At 34.5% G+C, this 20,062-nt stretch overlaps 1 protein-coding gene across 1 annotated transcript in view; it reads right to left on the reverse strand.

Moving 5' to 3' along the window:
* LOC150089636 (beta-TrCP-like) overlaps positions 1–20,062 on the reverse strand; it is a gene marked incomplete at its 5' end in the record, with an annotated part of 177,020 nt that overhangs the window by 143,045 nt on the left and 13,913 nt on the right. Inside the window, 2 exons of the mRNA XM_090368702.1 lie at positions 14,441–14,534; positions 15,001–15,187. Of these exons, the coding sequence (XP_090224828.1) occupies positions 14,441–14,534; positions 15,001–15,187 (281 nt within the window). The remainder of the gene's footprint in view (positions 1–14,440; positions 14,535–15,000; positions 15,188–20,062) is intronic.

The raw sequence follows: 20,062 nt of genomic DNA on the forward strand, positions 1-20,062 counted from the left end.
TTGCACCATATAGCTAATAATAATAATATATATATATATATATATATATATATATTTTGTGTTATTATTATTATTGTTATAATAATTGATTATTTTTAATTTATCGCTTGCTACGTTAATGCCATTGCCCTGTGGCAATTGGACTATTATACGTACTTGATGTATATTTTTTATTTTGATTGCTTAGATTACTTAAATTTTTCTGGTATCTATTTTCTATAGGGTATTAAGGTGTATAATGAACACGAGATTTAGTTAGCGTTTTTATTCTAACCTATTCCTGGGGGTCTGTAATGGTATTAGATTATATAATATATAATGAATTTAGTTTTAATTATAATTATTTTAACATTAATTAATCATCATACAATACTAACTAACTAACATTCCCTCACCTGGTCATCTACCCGCTACTTCATCGGGGGCTTTGAGCGGATCGATAGCCAGTTTTAAAGAAATGTCTCATAATTACCCGTTTCTGTTATCTCCTTACCAGTTTTGCCTTAGCAGTGAGATTATTTTGCTCTTTAAATCTATTTAATTAATTGAATATGGATATTTTTATTTCAATTTGTCTTTTAGTTTAATTTTAATTTTTGAAAGTATTTTTATCTTAACATCGGATTCGGTAAACTGGTAGAGGGGAAACAAAGCCCAATGGGTAATTATCGGAATAAGCGAGTGGAGTTATACTTATCTGTCCGGTGGTGGTCTTTCGGTAAATGAGGGGTTTGCCCTACTCATTGTTTGTTTTATCACTGGTTTGGTTTTTGAGTGCGCAGCCACGCCTATTGTTGTAGGGTGATGTTTTTGCAAGTCATCCGATGAGTGGGCTGATTCCTATGTCAGCCGGGGTGGGGCTGAGTCCGGGGGGTTTTTTATTTCTGGTTTTTAATTGACTCCGTGGTGAAAATTAAATTCTTACATGTTTTGGTTGTTTGTTATTTACAATAGTTGTTTTTTGTTATTTACAAGCATTGTTTTTTGTTATTTACATGAGTTGGTTTGTTATTTACATGAGTTGGTATTGCTATCCCTTTGGACTTAAAGAGCAAAATAATCTCACTGCTAAGGCAAAACTGGTAAGGAGATAACAGAAACGGGTAATTATGAGACATTCCTTTAAAACTGGCTATCGATCCGCTCAAAGCCCCCGATGAAGTAGCGGGTAGATGACCAGGTGAGGGAATGTTAGTTAGTTAGTATTGTATGATGATTAATTAATGTTAAAATAATTATAATTAAAACTAAATTCATTATATATTATATAATCTAATACCATTACAGACCCCCAGGAATAGGTTAGAATAAAAACGCTAACTAAATCTCGTGTTCATTATACACCTTAATACCCTATAGAAAATAGATACCAGAAAAATTTAAGTAATCTAAGCAATCAAAATAAAAAAAAAAAAAAAAAAAATATATATATATTTGAATAATGACAGGAAAATTATGAAAATAAAGTAAATAAGAAAATAAATATAAAGCTATCATTAGAGGCAGCAAAACACACAATCCTCCACATGATGCCCAATGCATAACCGATATTGAGTATAAAACTAAAATTGAATGCAGCGATTCCATGACCACTACTGGCCTTGTGGTCCTCTGTCGATATGGGGCATAATAGTCAGTCTATTATTTTTGTTACTTTGTTTTATTTTCATAGTTTGTTTAGTCTCTAATGGTGATATTTCAAGTATTTTGGAACTGGCACCTTACGGGAAGAAGGCCGCTAAATTCTATATAATTGAATTTAATTTCAAATTTTACATGGAATTATTTTTAATTGAATTTCTAAATTATTCGGAGACTTTCGGCTACAATTTTATTCTTGTTACTTTTGCCTTCCTCTCCCTGTTGTTTTACCCTTTATGTTAATTTAATTATTATGTTTAAATTTTCTCTCAACAGTTTTGCCATACTACTGGCATATGTTTTAATTTTAATTTTTAATTTTATACTTAATATCGGTTATATACATATTTTTACACCCTTCTAGTTACTGGCTCTTTGTGTAACTTCCACATCCATTTATGCATACTTTATTCAATATATTAATACAAACTTATATATACTCTTGCATCCTTTAATGATGCTTTGTGCTTTTAAGTGCATCTTAGGTGTTTAGGTGCATACCTGATTTATTAACCTTTTTCTTTTTTTTTCATTGAAACCTTTTCATCATATGTAACTTTTTAAAAATATTTTTAAGAGGTTACTTTAATATGCATTTATATTCATTTAAGTTTTAGCCTTCTGCTGCTTTGTACAAAACTATTCTTTAAACTACACCTACTTAATACTTCTTAATGGATTTGATTTTTTACACATCTTGCTATATGAAATTTATTTTTTATACCAAACACGAATAGCAAACCATATATGAAAACGGTGAGTCAACACTGCATCACCTCTAGTACTTCTAGAAAATGTGTTGCGTTCTATCCTTCTCCTGGGGATGGCATGTTACATCTTTCACAGGAGAACCATCCCCAGGAGAAGGATAGAATGCAACACGTTTTCTAGAAGCGCTAGAGGTGATGCAGTGTTGACTCACCGTTTTCATATATGGTTTGCTATTCATGTTTGGTATAAAAAATAACTAACAGAATTTAGGTCAGGACTAAAAGGTCCTGACCTAAATTCTGTTAGTTTTAAACCTGAAATCAATGAACATATTCTAAATCAGACCTTGTCTTTTTCCAAATGCCACAACAAACGCTGTCTTACATGTCCTGCTATGGGTAACCCTGAAATCAACCATAACACAGATTCCATACCCTTTTGCAAAAATACAAATGTCATTTTTCTACTTATCTGTAAAATTTGCAATATCAATTATGTAGGACAAACATCAAACTCCCTAAATATAAGAATTAATGGACATAGATCAAAAAGTAAAAATCTTACCACTGGAAAAAATGACAACACTGATTTAGAACTAATACACTTCCACCACCACAACTTCACTAATGTTGTCATAAAAATCTTAGCTATCATTGAAGATAAACCCCCCCCCCACACACAAGTACTACAAAAACATTTATGTGTATCCACATAGATTGAACAACATATTCTACAATAAGGTTTTATTTAGCAATAATTTTTTAAACACCAAATACTGTATGTACAAATTATTTAAACTTAGTCATATCATGCTAGCTATAAAACACAGACACTCATGTGGTAATAAAAAGCATAATCCATACAAAAATATAAAGTTTGATTTTAATAATTTACTCAGTTCTTGGGACCATACTACGCTTAATTTACCCATAATAAACCATTTCCTTCTTAACATCAAAAAATCAACCCTTAAAGCTTTAGTTTCATTCTGTCATAAATTCAGATTCAACAATATCCAACTAAAACACATCATACAAGACATTGGTCTTTATAGAATTGGCAATTTTACTACCCACTACTGAATTTTGCAATGTTAAATTTACACAAAAATCATTCGACAATATACCCTGGTCCTCCCTACTCAATAAGCATAATAACCTATTACCTTCCAACGGCCTATACAAATTTGATATACCGTATTTCCCCATGTATAAGACGCACCTTAATTTTGGGGTCCGAAATTTGAAAAAAAGAAAAAAAAACAATGTATTACATAAAGTTATTGAACTCAAGTTTTATTCATCATAAAATTCATACAACTCCTCATCACTGTCATTACTTCATCTGATTAAGTATATAAAATAAATAAGTTAAACAGATTTACTGATTAATATTGGTTAATATTTATCTACAATCCTTCACCAATAGCTGAGCACATTAAATGTACAACACATTCTGGCAAACTAGTGCTTACACTCTTCAACCTTGTGGTTTAAACATGTAGCTCAACAAGAACAAGCAAATTGTCAATTAAATAGTATTCACCTTTTGTTTTTATCTATAATAATTTCTTTTCCTCAAAGGTTTTTTTACAAGACTACAGCTTTCCTTTCTGTATTATGATCATAGGTCATCACTGAGGAAAGTGAAATTGCACAAGAAATTGGACATATCTTTATTTCATTAGCAATGGCTAACAATAAAAAATGTATAAACACAATTCATATTTATTTGTTTCAAACCTTTATTTTTTTTTTAACAATTTATAGTCACATATTTTCCTATTCTATCAATGCTGTTTAAAAACAATTACTATAATGTACCGTATTTCCCCATGTATAAGACGCACCTTAATTTTGGGGTCCGAAATTTGAAAAAAAATGTATTACATAAAGTTATTGAACTCAAGTTTTATTCATCATAAAATTCATACAACTCCTCATCACTGTCAAAACTCCCATCCATTAGCTTGTCCTCATCTGTGTCTGATGACGAATCACTGTCTTCATATATTGCCTTGTCCTCAGTTCCATCTATGGCATTTGAAATGCCACACTTCTTAAATGACTTGACAACGATCTCAATCTTGATATTATCCCAGGATCTTTTCACCCAGGTACAAACTTCTCCTATAGTTGGTTTCTTCACTCTTCCTGCTAGTGTCAAATTGTCCCCATAAGACTTCATCCATTGGTTCCATTCATCTCTCATGGCAGCTTTGAAGGGTTTGTTAATGCTGATATCAAGTGGTTGGAACTGGGATGTTGAGCCTCCAGGTATGACGGCAAGTTTTGTTTTTTGCTCTGCAGCAATCTTCTTTGTGTTTTTTGTTATGTGTGCCCTGAACTGATCAAGCACCAATAGGGCAGGTTTGCGTAAGAGCCCACCTGGTCTCCTGCTCCAAACTTTCTCAAACCAGATCTTCATCCCATCCTGATCCATCCAACCATTGTCATGAACTGATCAATCACCAATAGGGCAGGTTTGCATAAGAGCCCACTTGGTCTCCTGCTCCAAACTTTCTCAAACCAGATCTTCATCCCATCCTGATCCATCCAACCCTTGTCATGAACTGATCAAGCACCAATAGGGCAGGTTTGCGTAAGAGCCCACCTGGTCTCCTGCTCCAAACTTTCTCAAACCAGATCTTCATCCCATCCTGATCCATCCAACCCTTGTCATGAACGTGGACAAATCGTTCCTCGAGGAATGTCTTCTTTTGGCATTGTTTTGCGTTTGAAAATCAGCATAGGAGGCAACTTGGTTCCGTCGGCATAAGCTAGAACAACTGTATAATGGCTCTTTTCACGTCCACTTGTCTTCACAGTTACAGTTTTCACCCCCTTCTTATCAACAGTTCTGTTACTCGGGACATCAAATCGAAGGAGGACTTCGTCCATATTTGCAATCTGTCCCAACTCAAACTGATGTCTCTTCCGACATTGAATGACAAAACGATGAAATTCAAGGACCTTCTGCTCAGAGCTTTCAGGCATCTTTTGGGCAAGTCTGGTGCGTGTATGCATGCTTAGTCCATTCCGTTTCATGAACCTGAAGCAGCAATTGTGTCCTCCTTTGAAATCAGTAACTTCTTTTTCATCAGCAATCCTTCTTGCTTCATGCTGAACCATCTTTGTGGACACAGGAATTCCAATTGCCCTTTGCTCTTCAATCCATATCTTCAATTCCCTCTCTAAATCAGGCTATTTTGCTGACTTTGCTGATTTTGCTCTCATGGCTTTCTTCTGCCGTAGCGTTTTCAGTAGGATTTCTTCTTCCCGTAGCCAGTTTCGGATTGTTTTCTCAGTTGGAGGAGGACCAAAATTATGTTCAGCAGCACGATTTCCATTCACGTTTGCAACTGGATCACTTTTAACTTGAATTCAGCACTGTACGAAAAACTTTTCTGAGCCATTTCTGGGCAGAACGTGGCTAAACGTAACCTAATATACCAGTAACAAGTGAGAAACAATGAGCGCAAAGACAACAAGCGTGAAAAAGCGGGAAATGCAAGTAAAAAAATCAAATATACAACCACAGTATAAGATGCACCCAGTTTTTAGAGCCCAAATTTTTCGAAAAAGGGTGCATCTTATACATGGGGAAATACGGTACATCAATCTTACAATTACGATCCTCCATTAGGCTTAAAAATTTATAACTATAAACAACTAGCTACTAACATAGGAAATATTCTACCCACTGATCTCCCATTCTACCGCAATAACCCTATTTATGCCCCATATATTGATCAATATCATGGGCATTTTATTACAGGCAATCTTAACATCATTAAGAACCATGACCTAAAAACTGCTATGAGCAAAGGTTTTAAATACAGACCTATAAATATAGCTAACCTCAATAATATCAACTAAGTAGTATATTTAAATTTATACATTTTGCTAACAAACTTGCTTCAAAATACAACATTCCACATGAAGCATACCAAAATTGGATCACCATTGTATATCGTGACATAGTAAAAGCTATATCTAATGGTTTCAGTGAATGCAAGAGTATACAGGGTGATTCACTACCAGTGCGACAAACTTGTAGGAGGTGTAGGGGGCACAAAGACGAATCGGAATCACATAGCATTGCATGGTCCGAAATGCCTTCATCATGCGGTAGAGGACATTGAACGGGAGGTCGCGTGAACAGCGATCCCACTGGAAGTCAGCATTTGCGAACCGGTTCCCAAGGCAGTAGGATGGACGAGTCAAACGTTGAACTGGCCAACATGCACCTCACATACGGAGCTGCAGACTGTAATGGGCATGCTGCTCTGCGCTTGTACCAGGAACGTTTCCCAAACAGGCGTGCTCCTCATCATACGATTTTCGCACGTGTGCACAGAAGGTTACGTGAGACTGGTTGTTTCACGAGAGGTACCATGAATCGAAAGCGAACGACGAGGACGCCAGACAATGAGGAGAATGTCCTACATCTTGCAGAAGGCAATCCGAGTACGAGTACTCGAGCGATAGGCCAACGATTGGGTATTTCCCATTCCACTGTATGGAGGATACTGTCAACAAACCAAATGAGTTCATACCATCTGCAACGTGTCCAATCATTGGAGCCTGCGGATTATCCACTCTGGAGGACTTTTGCTACTTGGTTTCTTCAACAGAAACGGTTCGCAAATGCTGACTTCCAGCGGGATCGCTGTTCACTCGACCTCCCGTTCAATGTCCTCTACCGCATGGCGAAGGCATTTCGGACCCTGCAATGCTATGTGATTCCGATTCGTCTTTGTGCTCCCTACACCTCCTGCAAGTTTGTCACACTGGTAGTGAATCACCCTGTATGTAAGTTTGTATTAATATATTGATGAAACAACAGGGGTTACCTTTATTTTAGATATAGGAAGCTTCTTTTCCAACCAACTCTCCTAGTCTAATGTGCTAATAATTCTTTGGGAAGGCGATATAAATTTTACAAAACATGTGGGACATCTTCCCCACTGTAAGGAACCATAGTGTTCGGACCCCTTGGTCTCAACATTGAGCACTCAAGCCTTCTCTGTCTTCAAACACCATACCTCTGGCAGCAAGGAAACTATTACGTGGATTGACATAAAATTAAATTTTTAAGGTCTAAACCGGTTAATAAATATGGACCGATTATTTTCTTCGGTCCTGTAGCTTGACATTAGAGTTAAATTTAGGGGTCTAAAAAGTTTAATGGATATGGGGGGGTTATTTATTTAAATTCCCCCCATATCCATTAAACTTTTTAGACCCTTAAATTTAACTCTAATGTCAAGCTACAGGACTAAAGAAAATAATCAGTCCAGACCTTAAAAATTTAATTTTATGTCAATCCACGTAATGGTTTCCTTGCTGCCAGAGGTACGGTGTTTGAAGACAGAAGGCTTGAGCGCTCAATGTTGAGACTGAGAGGTCTGAACACTACGGTTCTGACAGTGGGGAAGATATCCCACATGTATTGTAAAATTTATATCGCCTTCCCAAAGAAGCTTCCTATGTCTAAAATAAAGGTAATCCCTTTTGTTTCATAATATAATAGAACATAGGAATTATCGAGCACTTAATAGCTCTATTATCAAATGAATTAAGTATACATAAATGGATGTGAAAGTTACACAAAGTGTCAGTAACTAGAAGGGTGAGGATAGTTGAAAAAGAAGTGTAGTATATATGTGAAAGGTGAAAGACTGTTAATATCCTAAAAGTTATGATGAATTAAGAAAATTATGGGCTAAATTACTAAGCCAATAGAAGGTTGGAGAACTGTAAAGAAAAATTAGTACAGCAAAATACCAAATACTAATAAAATAAAAATAAAAAATAAAAATAGAAAGTGGTACAGCTGTCATCAGATATGGGGGAGGGAAACATTTAGGTAATGGTTGAATATAGGCAAGGCAAATATGCCTGATCTGATGTCAGCTGCAACAAATATTGATACATGATCAGGTATTAGAAAATGCTAATTTCATTTGCATTGCTTTTTGGCCATTCACTTTTCTTCTACTACTATGGACAAGTATAGAAATGCAGTTCATTATACATGGTCAGGTGTAGTCACCTGATGAAATACCTGATCATGTATCAATATTTGTTGCAGCTGAGTGATATCAGATCAGTCATTTTTGCCTTACCTAAATATTTTCCCCCCATATCTGATGACAGCTGTATCACTTTCTATTTTTATTTTATTGGTATTTTGCTGTACTAATTTTTCTTTACAGTTCTCCAACCTTCTATTGGCTTAGTAATTTTGCCCATAATTTTCTTAATTCATCACAACTTTTAGGATATTAACATTCTTTCACCTTTCAAATATCTATACACTTTTTTTTCAACTATCTTCACCCTTCTAGTTACTGGCACTTTGTGTAACTTTCACATTCATTTATGCACACTTTATTCAATATATTAAAACAAACTTATATATACTCTTGCATCCTTCAATACTGCTTTGCACCTGTAGGTGCATCTGTCATACCTGACTCATTAATCTTTCATTTACTGAAACCATTTCATCAATTGAATACCTTTTATCCTATGTAACTTTTTAAAGTTACATAGGATAAAGTTACATAGGCCAAACTGTAACAATATATATATTGTTACAGTTTAGCATGTACAGTTTATGTAAGTGGTTAGCAAGGGCATTATTTAACATGAGTTAAAAAAACCAGTGCAATGTCTGAATATATTTTATTTGTTGGTGAAACAAATAAAATATATTTACTTTTATTTTAATAATTTTTACTATTATCTTCTGAATCTATTCAAATACAGGATGTCCACAAAGCTCCTTCACAAAACTAAAATGTTATGTGTGAATAAGGCACATAACACAAACTTGAAACCACTTCCAGGTGATATATAGGATATCTTCAAAATTTTATCAAACAAGTGGAAAATGTGCACACTGCAGTAGCTAGCAGCATAACTGCAAAATGGTAATCATGGCAGAATCTGGTCTTTTGCATAATGAGTTGTTGCAAAGTTTACAGACCTTTCTTCTTCTTTGGAGAAGCTACTGTCAGCACTGTATATCTGGAAATTTTATAACATATTAAAATATATTATAGAATTTCCTATAATATATCCCAATTACATGATGACAATGATGGAAACATAATTTCCCAACAAGACTGAGCTCTGTCACATTACCATAAAGAAGTTTGTGCATACCTGAACACTGGATTTCCTGAGAAGTGGTCTGGAACAAAAAACACTCCATTTTTTTGTTTCATTGCAAAAATTTTACTTTGGATTGGTTGGGGGGGGGGGGGAACACTTAATGAATTTTTTAAATTCACAATAACCAAATAGGAAAATTTTTTGAGTTTGATATACCAGTGAATTATAATTTATATTTGAACAACTTGAATATCTTGGTGAGAAGTACAGTATGTTATCATGCTCTACTTCAGTCAAGAAAGAATGAGGGTCAAGAAGAAATGTGATAATGGCCTCAAAACAGTTTACGATTAGTGAAAATATTTTTAACGTTTGTTTTAATGATATGAAGGTCACTCAAAATGTTTTGCCCCACAGTTTTCTTTTCTTGGCAAAAATGTGTTAAAAACACTTGAAAACTTGTTTAAAATAGTACTCATCCCCCTCCTCTTTCCACAGACTATAGAATTTTAGAACATTTCAATGACTAGTGCTAGGATAGTCCATTTTCAAAATGTAGCCAGAGAGCAATATTCATCCTAAACAAAGAGCTGTGATGTAGTTTTTAAAGACAGAGAAATAGTGAGGAATGTTCACAACTGTCTGAAAAATATCTACAGAGATGACAATGTTGATGAAAGTATAGCTGGATGCAGAGTCAAGGGTGTGAAAGCATTAGAACATGGAAAATTATTGATAGTACAATGCGCAACATGTGGATAATATCATTTGAATGGATCAGCATGTTATACACAGTGAAACTGTTGCTACAGCTTGTAATTAGTGAAGAAAATAAGTAATAATTAACCATCTGGATTATTAAAAAAGTGTTCATAGTTTCTATTGTGATAAGCAGCAGCAGACGGAGAAGCCTTCCTTTCTACAGAGATGACAATGTTGATGAAAGTATAGCTGGATGCAGAGTCAAGGGTGTGAAAGCATTAGAACAAGGAAAATTATTGATAGTACAATGCGCAACATGTGCAACAGGTTGCCACTGGTGATTTTTGAGCCGGAAATCAAATATATTGAGATCATTGAAAAATTTCCCAAAAATTTAGTGCATGCTGCAGGATAGAGAGGACAAATTTCATAAGTACCTGCCTTTATTCCTTTTGTGATGTCCAAGCTGCAAAAAACTCTCCCAGTGTGTATTTTCCCTGTGGTTTATTTTTATACACAGAAAAGTTCTTATTTGGTTAACGGAGGATAACTTTCTCCTATGATGTAAGGCCACACACCAGACTGGTGTGAAGCTGCTTTGAACTTCCTGTCTATGCAGGAAGTTCAAAGCAGCTTCCTTGGCAGGAAAAGTGATCACCTTTGTCTTCTGAAAAAGACATGATTTTGATTGACATTACAGACAAAGGACTTGCTACAGGTTCTAAGGATTCTAAGATACAGATCTCTGTCCTGGACCAATTCAAGAGCCATTTACAGTGAGGCTGACCAGAAAAAGACATAGAAGTAATTATTGATATAATTAAAAGGCCTTGACAGAGGATTGAATCGCTTAAAAATAAATTTAATTGGGGGAGGGGGTTGACTGATTGATTATGATTTTATTGGCACATTAGTTCCACTGTGTATAACACACTGATTCAATCAAATGATATTATCCACATGTTGCACATTGTTCAGTGTTACTTTCAAAGCTATTATGTGCCAAGATAGAGTAATAACAATTTAAAAATAAATATATAAATAAATTCTGGTAACTTTTGAAAAAAGGTTACACTATCAAAAGTCATATAATGGTTAAAGACTGTATACATATTAAAAGTATATATATATTCTAAATTTTACATACATTTATATAAATTAATGAGGTGTGAAAACTTAAAAAGAGCTGACACACTGTCATTGTCAGATAAAATCTGACTGAGTGCATAAGCTCAGTCAGATGGTTAAAAGCGGTAAAACGAGTGTCACTAAAAGCTGGACACAATTAAAATGTGTCTGACAGATAAAACTGTGCCATGGGACTCACACATAGGAGGATCATCAGCCCTTGGGGGAGGAACTCGCTGTATATTATGACTCCATCCTAGCAGATCTTTTTTAGTGTGAATGGCACAGAAGGAAAATAAAGGAGATATTTAAATAAGAAAAGGTTATGAAAACTGTGAAGCAATACCCAAAAATTTAGTGCATGCTGCAGAATAGAGAGGACAAATTTCATAAGTTTTTTTTCCCCTCGCTTTTGCCCATTATATATGGGGTCAGCGTTGTTTTTATTGTTTTGGCATGCAAATTTTACGGCCGGATGCCCTTCCTGATGCCAACCCTCACCCTTTATCCGGGCTGGGGATATGCGGTGGTCATTCCCTGACCTTCCGCATCCTCCGTATTTGGTGGTCACGGGCTCGAACCCCGGTCTACATCAAGAAGCGTGTGCTACGCAATGCTGCTCCTGCCCACCTGGCTGAAGAAACGGAGGCACCAGGGCAAATTTCATAAGTACCTGCCTTTATTCCTTTTGTGATGTTCACGCTGCAAAAGACTCTCCCAGTGAGTATTTTCCCTGGGGTTTATTTTTATACACAGAAAAGTTCTTATTTGGTTAATGGAGGATAACTTTCTCCTATGATGCAAGGCCACAACACACCAGACTGAAACAAGGAAAGCAGGTAAGAATTTTTTTTACCTGTTTTAGTTGTTTTCAACCCATGCAGCATACAATCTAAGCCTCATATTTTACTGTCAACTCTTTGGCACACTGAAAGATGTCTCACAGCTCAATTACTTGCAGCACATCTAAATTACAAATTAGGAATGATGATGATATGAAAAAGTGAATTAAAAAAAAGGAGTGAAAAGAGCATCCACTAACAAAGAATATTAACACTTGTGCCATGCCATAAGACATTACAGAAATGTATGGATATTATATATAAAAAATGGTAGGTGTAAACAAACACATGGTATATAAAAACAGATAAACTTTCACTTTTTTTTTTTTACTTTTGGCAAATAGGGCAACTTTTTTAATTACGCTCATACGTTTTTGCCTCAAGGGTATATATAAATTGCAATATACATTGCTGTTCAAAGAAAGTGCATCACCCTTTAAAATTGTAATTGTCGTCCGAATAATGTAAGTATATGGCAATATTTCTTACAGATTGCATCAGATAAAATTGACAAGCGTAGGTGGTGACATAATATTGCATCAGCTAATACTTTCAGCCATTTAAGCACGCTCTGCAAGAGTTTCAGTCATTCCTTGCTTGTGTCAGGATGGCGAGTTACGTGCAGTTTACGCCACGAAAAAAAGAGTGCTATTGTTGCTTTACATGAGGAAGGATGTTCTTCCCATCATATTGCTTATAAAGTGTCTTGTAATCAGTCAACAGTGAGTAGATTTCTTTTCAAACTCAAGAATACTGGTTCTGCTGATAGGAAAAAAGGAACCGGATGCAAACGAGTGTCTATGCCAAAACAGGACCGCGTTTTGAAGTGCTTATGCCTTAAAAACAGTAAAGCCTCTTCATCTGAACTGAAAAGAGAATGGGAAGAACGTACAGGAGTGGCAGCAAGTGCAGTAACAGTCAGAAGATGCCTCTTCAAAAACGGACTTGTAGTCATCATCCTAAGAAGAACCCTTCTCACACAGAAAAATGAAAAAGGCCTGATTAATTTGATGTAAGGAGCATGTCAAATGGACCCTCGAGCAGTGGAAGTCAGTAATTTTCTCAGATGAGAAGAAATTCAACCTGCATGGCTCTGATCGGAGACAAACGATTCGCCATAGACATGGTAAAGAATACCATCCAGACTGTATTGTGTCTACAGTGACATGCCCTACAAGCCAAATGATATGAAAGTGCATTTCATATCGTGGAGTAGGCCACCTGCAGTTTATAAAAGGTTCCGTAAATGCCAGTGGATACCTGGCTATATTGGAAGGCAAATTGCTGCCAACCATTAGAGAACATTTCAACCTGCCAAGTAACTGCATCTTTCAGGATGACTCTGCTCCTTGTCATTGGGCAAAAACTGTAAGTAGGCACTTCTATAGTTACTTTAGCTTCATTTCTGCATTACAAGAAATGAAGCTAAACTAACTATAGCTTCATTTCTGCATTACAAATTCAACAGTAATGTTTTTACATTTGTTACAGGTGAAAAAATGGTTGGAAGAATGGCCCATTACAACTGTTATTACAGCTGTAATTGTTATTTTTTAACTGTAACGACAACTAACATTTACAAAATTACAATTATAAAATTGCAAATTATAAATTTATATCAGCGTTGTTATTACAGTTGTCATTACAACCTGAATCCTATAGAGAACTGTTGGCATTGTGTGGAATATGCAGTTGCCAGAAAGAAACCAAAGACACTTCGTGAACTTCAGGAAGCCATAATTCATGTTTGAAACCACGAACTATCAGCTGATTATCTTCAGAAATTGATCTTGTCAATGCCTCAACAGTGTGCTGCTGTCATACGGGCCAGAGGCGGTTCAACTAAATATTAGTTTGCACCTGGTGAACTTTTCATTTTGTTTTCCATTTAAAATGATAAACTGAAGCAAATTGAGGGCTTCTGATAACATTTCAGCCATAATTGTTGTTTACCAAAACTGTTGTATAAAGGTTGCAAATGCTCATTTTGGAATATTTTGAGAGCACATGTCAAATATTACTTAGCTTTGTCTTAACTATTAATAAATATCTTTTGTTTATATTTCTATTTGTGATGCTAGTCATTAATGTAACATACCATTGCAAAAAAGGGTTAGAAATGTGGAATTCCTAGGTGATGCACTATCTTTGAACACCAGTGTATATATATATATATATATATATATATATATATATATATATATATATATATATGAATTGCAGGTAAGTTATGTCATGAAAAGGTTAAGAAATGCTTCTCTACTTCTCATGTTGTAAAAGATAGTGACTAACCTCTATATCTTGAATTATTCTTGGATACAGTCGACGGTAGAATACATGATCTGGATGCTGTTCCCCAGGAAGTGGTTTAAATAAGTACTTTATCCTACCAAAAAAAAAGAAACTTAACTGTAAATAATTTAAACAATTTCTGTTTTTTCTTTAGCCTGAAAATATGGTAACAATTATAGCTAGAAGCAAGAGTTCCAACTCTCTACTCAAGTCACAACATCTGACCACAATGTCAAAAACATGTCATCATCAGTACATAGAAATATAAACTATCTTTAAAATTTCATCAAATTAATTAAAAGTTCATTAGGAATTAATCATTGACCTCGACCTATAGCCACCTAACATTTGTGTAGTTCAAACAAAAAAATAAAATAATAATACTACTAATAATAAAAAAAAAAAAAAAATTTGTGAGAAAGTAAATAAATATCACTGAGGAGCCAAACCACAACTAGATAGAAAATTATAATCTATACTATGAGGATCTGGTCATATCCCAATGGGGATTATATGCAAAGTACTTTGCAATAGTTAAAATTCATAAAATAAAAACTTACCAGTCTCTTCTCTCAGCTAATCCCTTCCATAATGAATCTGTTCTGACTTTTCGTTCAATAAGTTTTTTCCACAACATTCCTTCTGATATTACCCTATACCATTCTTTACATACTAATTCTGCTGCACATAGGGATCTGGCATCAAGATAAGACAGGATAGTTTCTGCTACATGGTCCAAACCTTTTTCTGAAACAAATTTCAAAGTAAATACCAACTCAATGACATAAAATAGTATTAAACTAAGCTTACTGTACAATAAAATAGGAAGTAAAGTGAAATTAAAAAAGTAAGCAAACTGAAGTGCCAAGTATCAAGGAAGTACTATGACTATTCTTTTACTGATGTGAATTTATTATGCACGGATAGCAACAAACATTATTTGAGATATAGGGAGACATCTTTATTCTGACTATATCTTCATGTTAAAAAAAAACTAGAGCAACACAGTTCAAGCCAGTCTGTTCTCCTCTCAAATATCTTCAAACAATCAAAAATTCCTTTCAGCATTGCCTTATACAAACAAATGGTTGATGCATCACTGTTGACACCATAGGTTCGCTTTTCCACTTGTCTAAACTGTACAGAGAATTTCATGTCTGCCTCTACTGCAACCAAAATCTCTCTTTTTTCCTCAAGCCCTGCACAGATCTACAAATTATTTTTGGGTTGTTATTTCTCGAATGTAAAACCTTACATTTTACACTTCACAAACAGCACCTCTTCAGGGCAACTTATATGATCATTCCTGATACTTATCTAAGTTTCCCTGAAGGGATGCTGCTTTATGTGCAACGCTAACTATTCTCTCAACCTTTACATCATCTGTAAATTTTCTTATCATGCCCAGTATCCTTTCAATAGCATTTAAGAAAATTAGAAAGAGGAACAGTCCAAGCAAGGATCCTTGAAAGACAAATACCACCTATAACTCCAGCGCATTCTGAACAGTCACCAGGGCTGATCCTAAAGTTCAGGCAACTAGGCAACATATTCCCTGCATTTAAATCACTGGGTTACACTGTCATAATAGTTTACCAGGTTAGTTAAAAAAGATTTTCCCTTCATAAAACCATGAGTAACCCAGTTACTCATGGTTTTATGAACTGCATTTCATTCCAAAGGACTCAACATGAGTGGATTGAAGCCCTCATAATTAGTCTTAAGGGTTTAATGTAGTGCTGTCCAACTTCAACACTTAAGAAGGCCTCATTACTACATTAAAACTAGTCCAAGGGCTGCACCTGATTTACGCACAATTCATATATGTACATGTTTATACATATATTCACATCTGTATCTTTAAGGATTGAGGGTTACATCAAAATACAATAAATAACTTCTGGGTTCTTTATTGAGACAGAATTTTATTTAATAATGCTCTTTAACCTGGCAGTAGTGTAATTAAGGGGGGGTCTAACAAGTCCACCTGTAAAATATCTATAGTGCTAATCATCAGTTCAAGATTAGCAACTATTCCTTTATCTACCTTCCTAATATACACCAAGTTTTACTTGGGTAGTTTTTTTAAGTGAGGTGTGTTGTTTATGCAGAATTAAGTGTAACTTCTGATAGATGAGACTGTACCATTAGTGTTACCATTCTTGCTAACAGTTTCGACATAATGCAGACAAATAAGTTTTTCACTAGACTGCTACTGCTACAGAAAAATGAGTACTCAATTTTTTGTGTTTTATTATTATTTAACATTTAATATACTGGTTTTTTATGCTTAACAATATTGATATGTGATGCTAACAAAGGTGGCTTGCCTTAGAGACGCCTGAAATTTTTGCTTTTATATTTTTATATGCACACTGGAACCTTAGAAATTAATGATCTGTGCATACTACTTACCTTTTGGATAAAAAATTTACTAAACAGTTCATTGATTTAGCATAATTTTCAAAATCATCATAAAGCAAGTTAGATCAGGGGTCCCCAACATTTTACTTTCAATGGGCTGCAACAAAAACCACTTCTAGCATTTCTTCGCAGATCTTACTAAAAACAATTCTATGTATTTATTTTCTGAGCTTTAGAATAGAATGCAGGTCAGCCACTAAAAATTACTCACACACAGTAATGTTAACCTAAAGATGAGCAAATTGTGTCCATCTATAATTAAGTGTGAAGAATGGATACATTGCTTGAAAGACAAATAACAATTAGTCAATGACACACAAAATAAATTCATGATATATAAATTTTATTTTTGGAATAAATTATTCTTCTTCCATGTCATAAAATTACATTTCTTATTACAAATACGGATTACATTTTTGTTAATTAATTAATATAAATTACATTTCTTTTTACATATGTTCAATGAGACATTTGAGGCTGCAATTTATTTATGTTTCTCAATATCTACTTCAATGTTTGTTACACATAACCTTAAGATTTTATGTAAATGTTCATCAGAAATTTGAGTCCTGTATTTAGATTGGATCATTTTCATTACAGAAAATGTTGACTGCCAAATATATGTACAGATAACCCTCATATAACACGGTAGTTTGGTTCCTACAAAATCTTGTGTAATGTAAAACTGTGTTATGCGCGACTACGAACCAGTACAAAAAGGGGGTTACGTTTCAAAACCTAACAAAAATATACCATTTTTTTTTATAACTATCACAGAAAATTTATTTTTTTTAGTCGTAATAACTTAATATTTTAACTTTATTTTTATAATAGTAGTAATTTTAGCTTTATTTTTATAATAGTAGTAACTTAAATAGTAATAACTGAACAAACGTCTTACCTTATAAACTGTGATACTTGTATGTCAGATAATGTACTTCATTTAATTTTATTCCTCTTCTTCGCTGCTAAGCACAATTTCTTCTGCAGCATCAAGATTTCGTGTACCTTCTGCTCTCTTTAATTAAAAGTCACGAACTGCACACTTCGAAGTCACATTTTTTTATGGTCTCAAACAAGCACAAGTTCAATAGCACCAGAACCTAACCCAAGGATCTCCCAACAAATTACAGTGGACCCCACTTAGATATAAAGCACAAATTTAACTTTTTTACCTTACTAATTAACAAAGTTAAATCATAAGTGAAAATCGGAAGAATATTTTCCAGTTAGCAAAATAAAAATAAATTTACGCTTACGTACGTAGCTTAATTAATACATACTGTAATATGTACACACTAACTACAGTAATTGATATTTCTGTTCACTGACTTTTTTTTTTGTTGTAAAATTTAAAAGCTGTAAAAATGATAAGCAATTAATAACAAAGAACACGGCACGCACAAGTTGCAACAAACACGATATGTGCAAGTGAGATACGGAGTAATGAGTTTTTAAAAATTTATTTATGTTTTTTTATACATAAATTTTCTACATCATTCCTAAAATGAAGCCCCCAGACCTGTATGCAGTACCCAAGATATGGCCTGATCATTGCCTTATACCTCTTTATTCCTGCAAGCAAAATTCTTTTATATTATTGACAAAACAACGTAACCTGTCCTGGCAGCCTGTCTGTCTGTATTGCTCAGAGAACTTCATATCTGACTGCACAATAACCCAAGCTCTTTTTCATTTTCCACTACAATGAGTGTAGTACCTCCCAGAGTAATGTGCCAACTGTGTGGTACTACAATGAACATAGTACCACACAGTTGGCACATTACTCTGGGATTACTTCTACTCATATGCAGTACCTTGCATATGTCAAAATTAAACTTAAACTGCTATTTCTCAGCCCAGCTGCCTAATTTTTTCTAGATCTTGTTGCAGCAGCATACCTTCATTACTGTCATTAACTACCCTACCAACCTTTTCATAATCTGCAAACTTAGATATTAAAGCCTGATATACATTCATCAATATCATTAATAAATACAGAAACAAAAATGGGCCCAGCACCGAACCCTGTGAGACTCCAGTAATAACATTAGTCCATGAAAAGCAGTCTGTTGATAACCACACTCTGTGTTCTCCCACTCAACCATACCTTTATCCATAGCAGTAATGGATAAAGCCACAATGCTTCAATTTGTACAGAAAAGTACAACAGTATAAAAAGATTTCCTGAAATCCAAGCAGATGACATCAAAATTATTTTTTGCATCCAGTTCCTTTGTCACTACATCATAGTATCCAATCAAATTAATCAATACAGTGCATGCTGTTTCTATGCTTATTTGACAGGCAAGATTGAGAAGGGGTCAAAAATGCATCAAAAAGACAGCCTCTGTCATTAATCCAAACCTGTCTGGTATGCTACCAACCACTTGCAACACTTTGAGTTTAGAAATATTGTATCTCAATTGTTATTTTTCAGTCCATCTGAGTAGTTTATCTAGGTTCTGTTGAAACAGCATCTTTATTATTGACATATATGACAAAAATCTGGCATATATGACAGCATTATCATCACTGTAAAACACCAAATCTACTTCTGCATTTCTTTTCCCACAGTGCACTTGTTTATATACTTATTTGTTACAAAGATGAGATGGAAAAGAGGTAAAATATGCATCAAAAAGATTAATCGCTGTCATAAATCCAGAATTGGCAGGTATGCTACCTACATGCAATACTTTCAATTTATAAATGTTATATCTCAATTGTTATTTTTCAGTCCATCTGAATAGTTTATCTAGGTGCTACTGTAATGGCATACCTTGGCTATTGGCATATATGATTGTATCATCATCACCATTGTGAAATGCTGTATCTGTTGCTGCATTTCTTTTTTATATAATATCGGTGTGTGGATCACCATAGACAACTCTTAAGAAACTACAAAGTAGTTTTTGTAGGCATCATTTGCTCTTTCTCATATTGTGCTCTGCCTTCACGACGAGTTGCCATGATATTGCACTACCTCGAATAAGTAACGCTTCACTAATAGAGAAGACTATTGTTACTTATTCTCAGTGAGTACCACCACTCAGACATGTTTCAAGGCTATTGGCCTATCATCAGTGGGTGGGCAGGTACCCTGGTATTGCAGACATGACAACCCAGTTGTGAAGATAATCACACAATATGAGAGATGCCAAAAGGTGTATATGACAATATTTAAAATAACTAAAT

The sequence above is a fragment of the Mastigoproctus giganteus genome, chromosome 2, assembly GCF_048544385.1.
Source record: "Mastigoproctus giganteus isolate SK-2022 chromosome 2, ASM4854438v1, whole genome shotgun sequence".
In the NCBI taxonomy this organism is placed as follows: Eukaryota; Metazoa; Arthropoda; class Arachnida; order Uropygi; family Thelyphonidae; genus Mastigoproctus; species Mastigoproctus giganteus.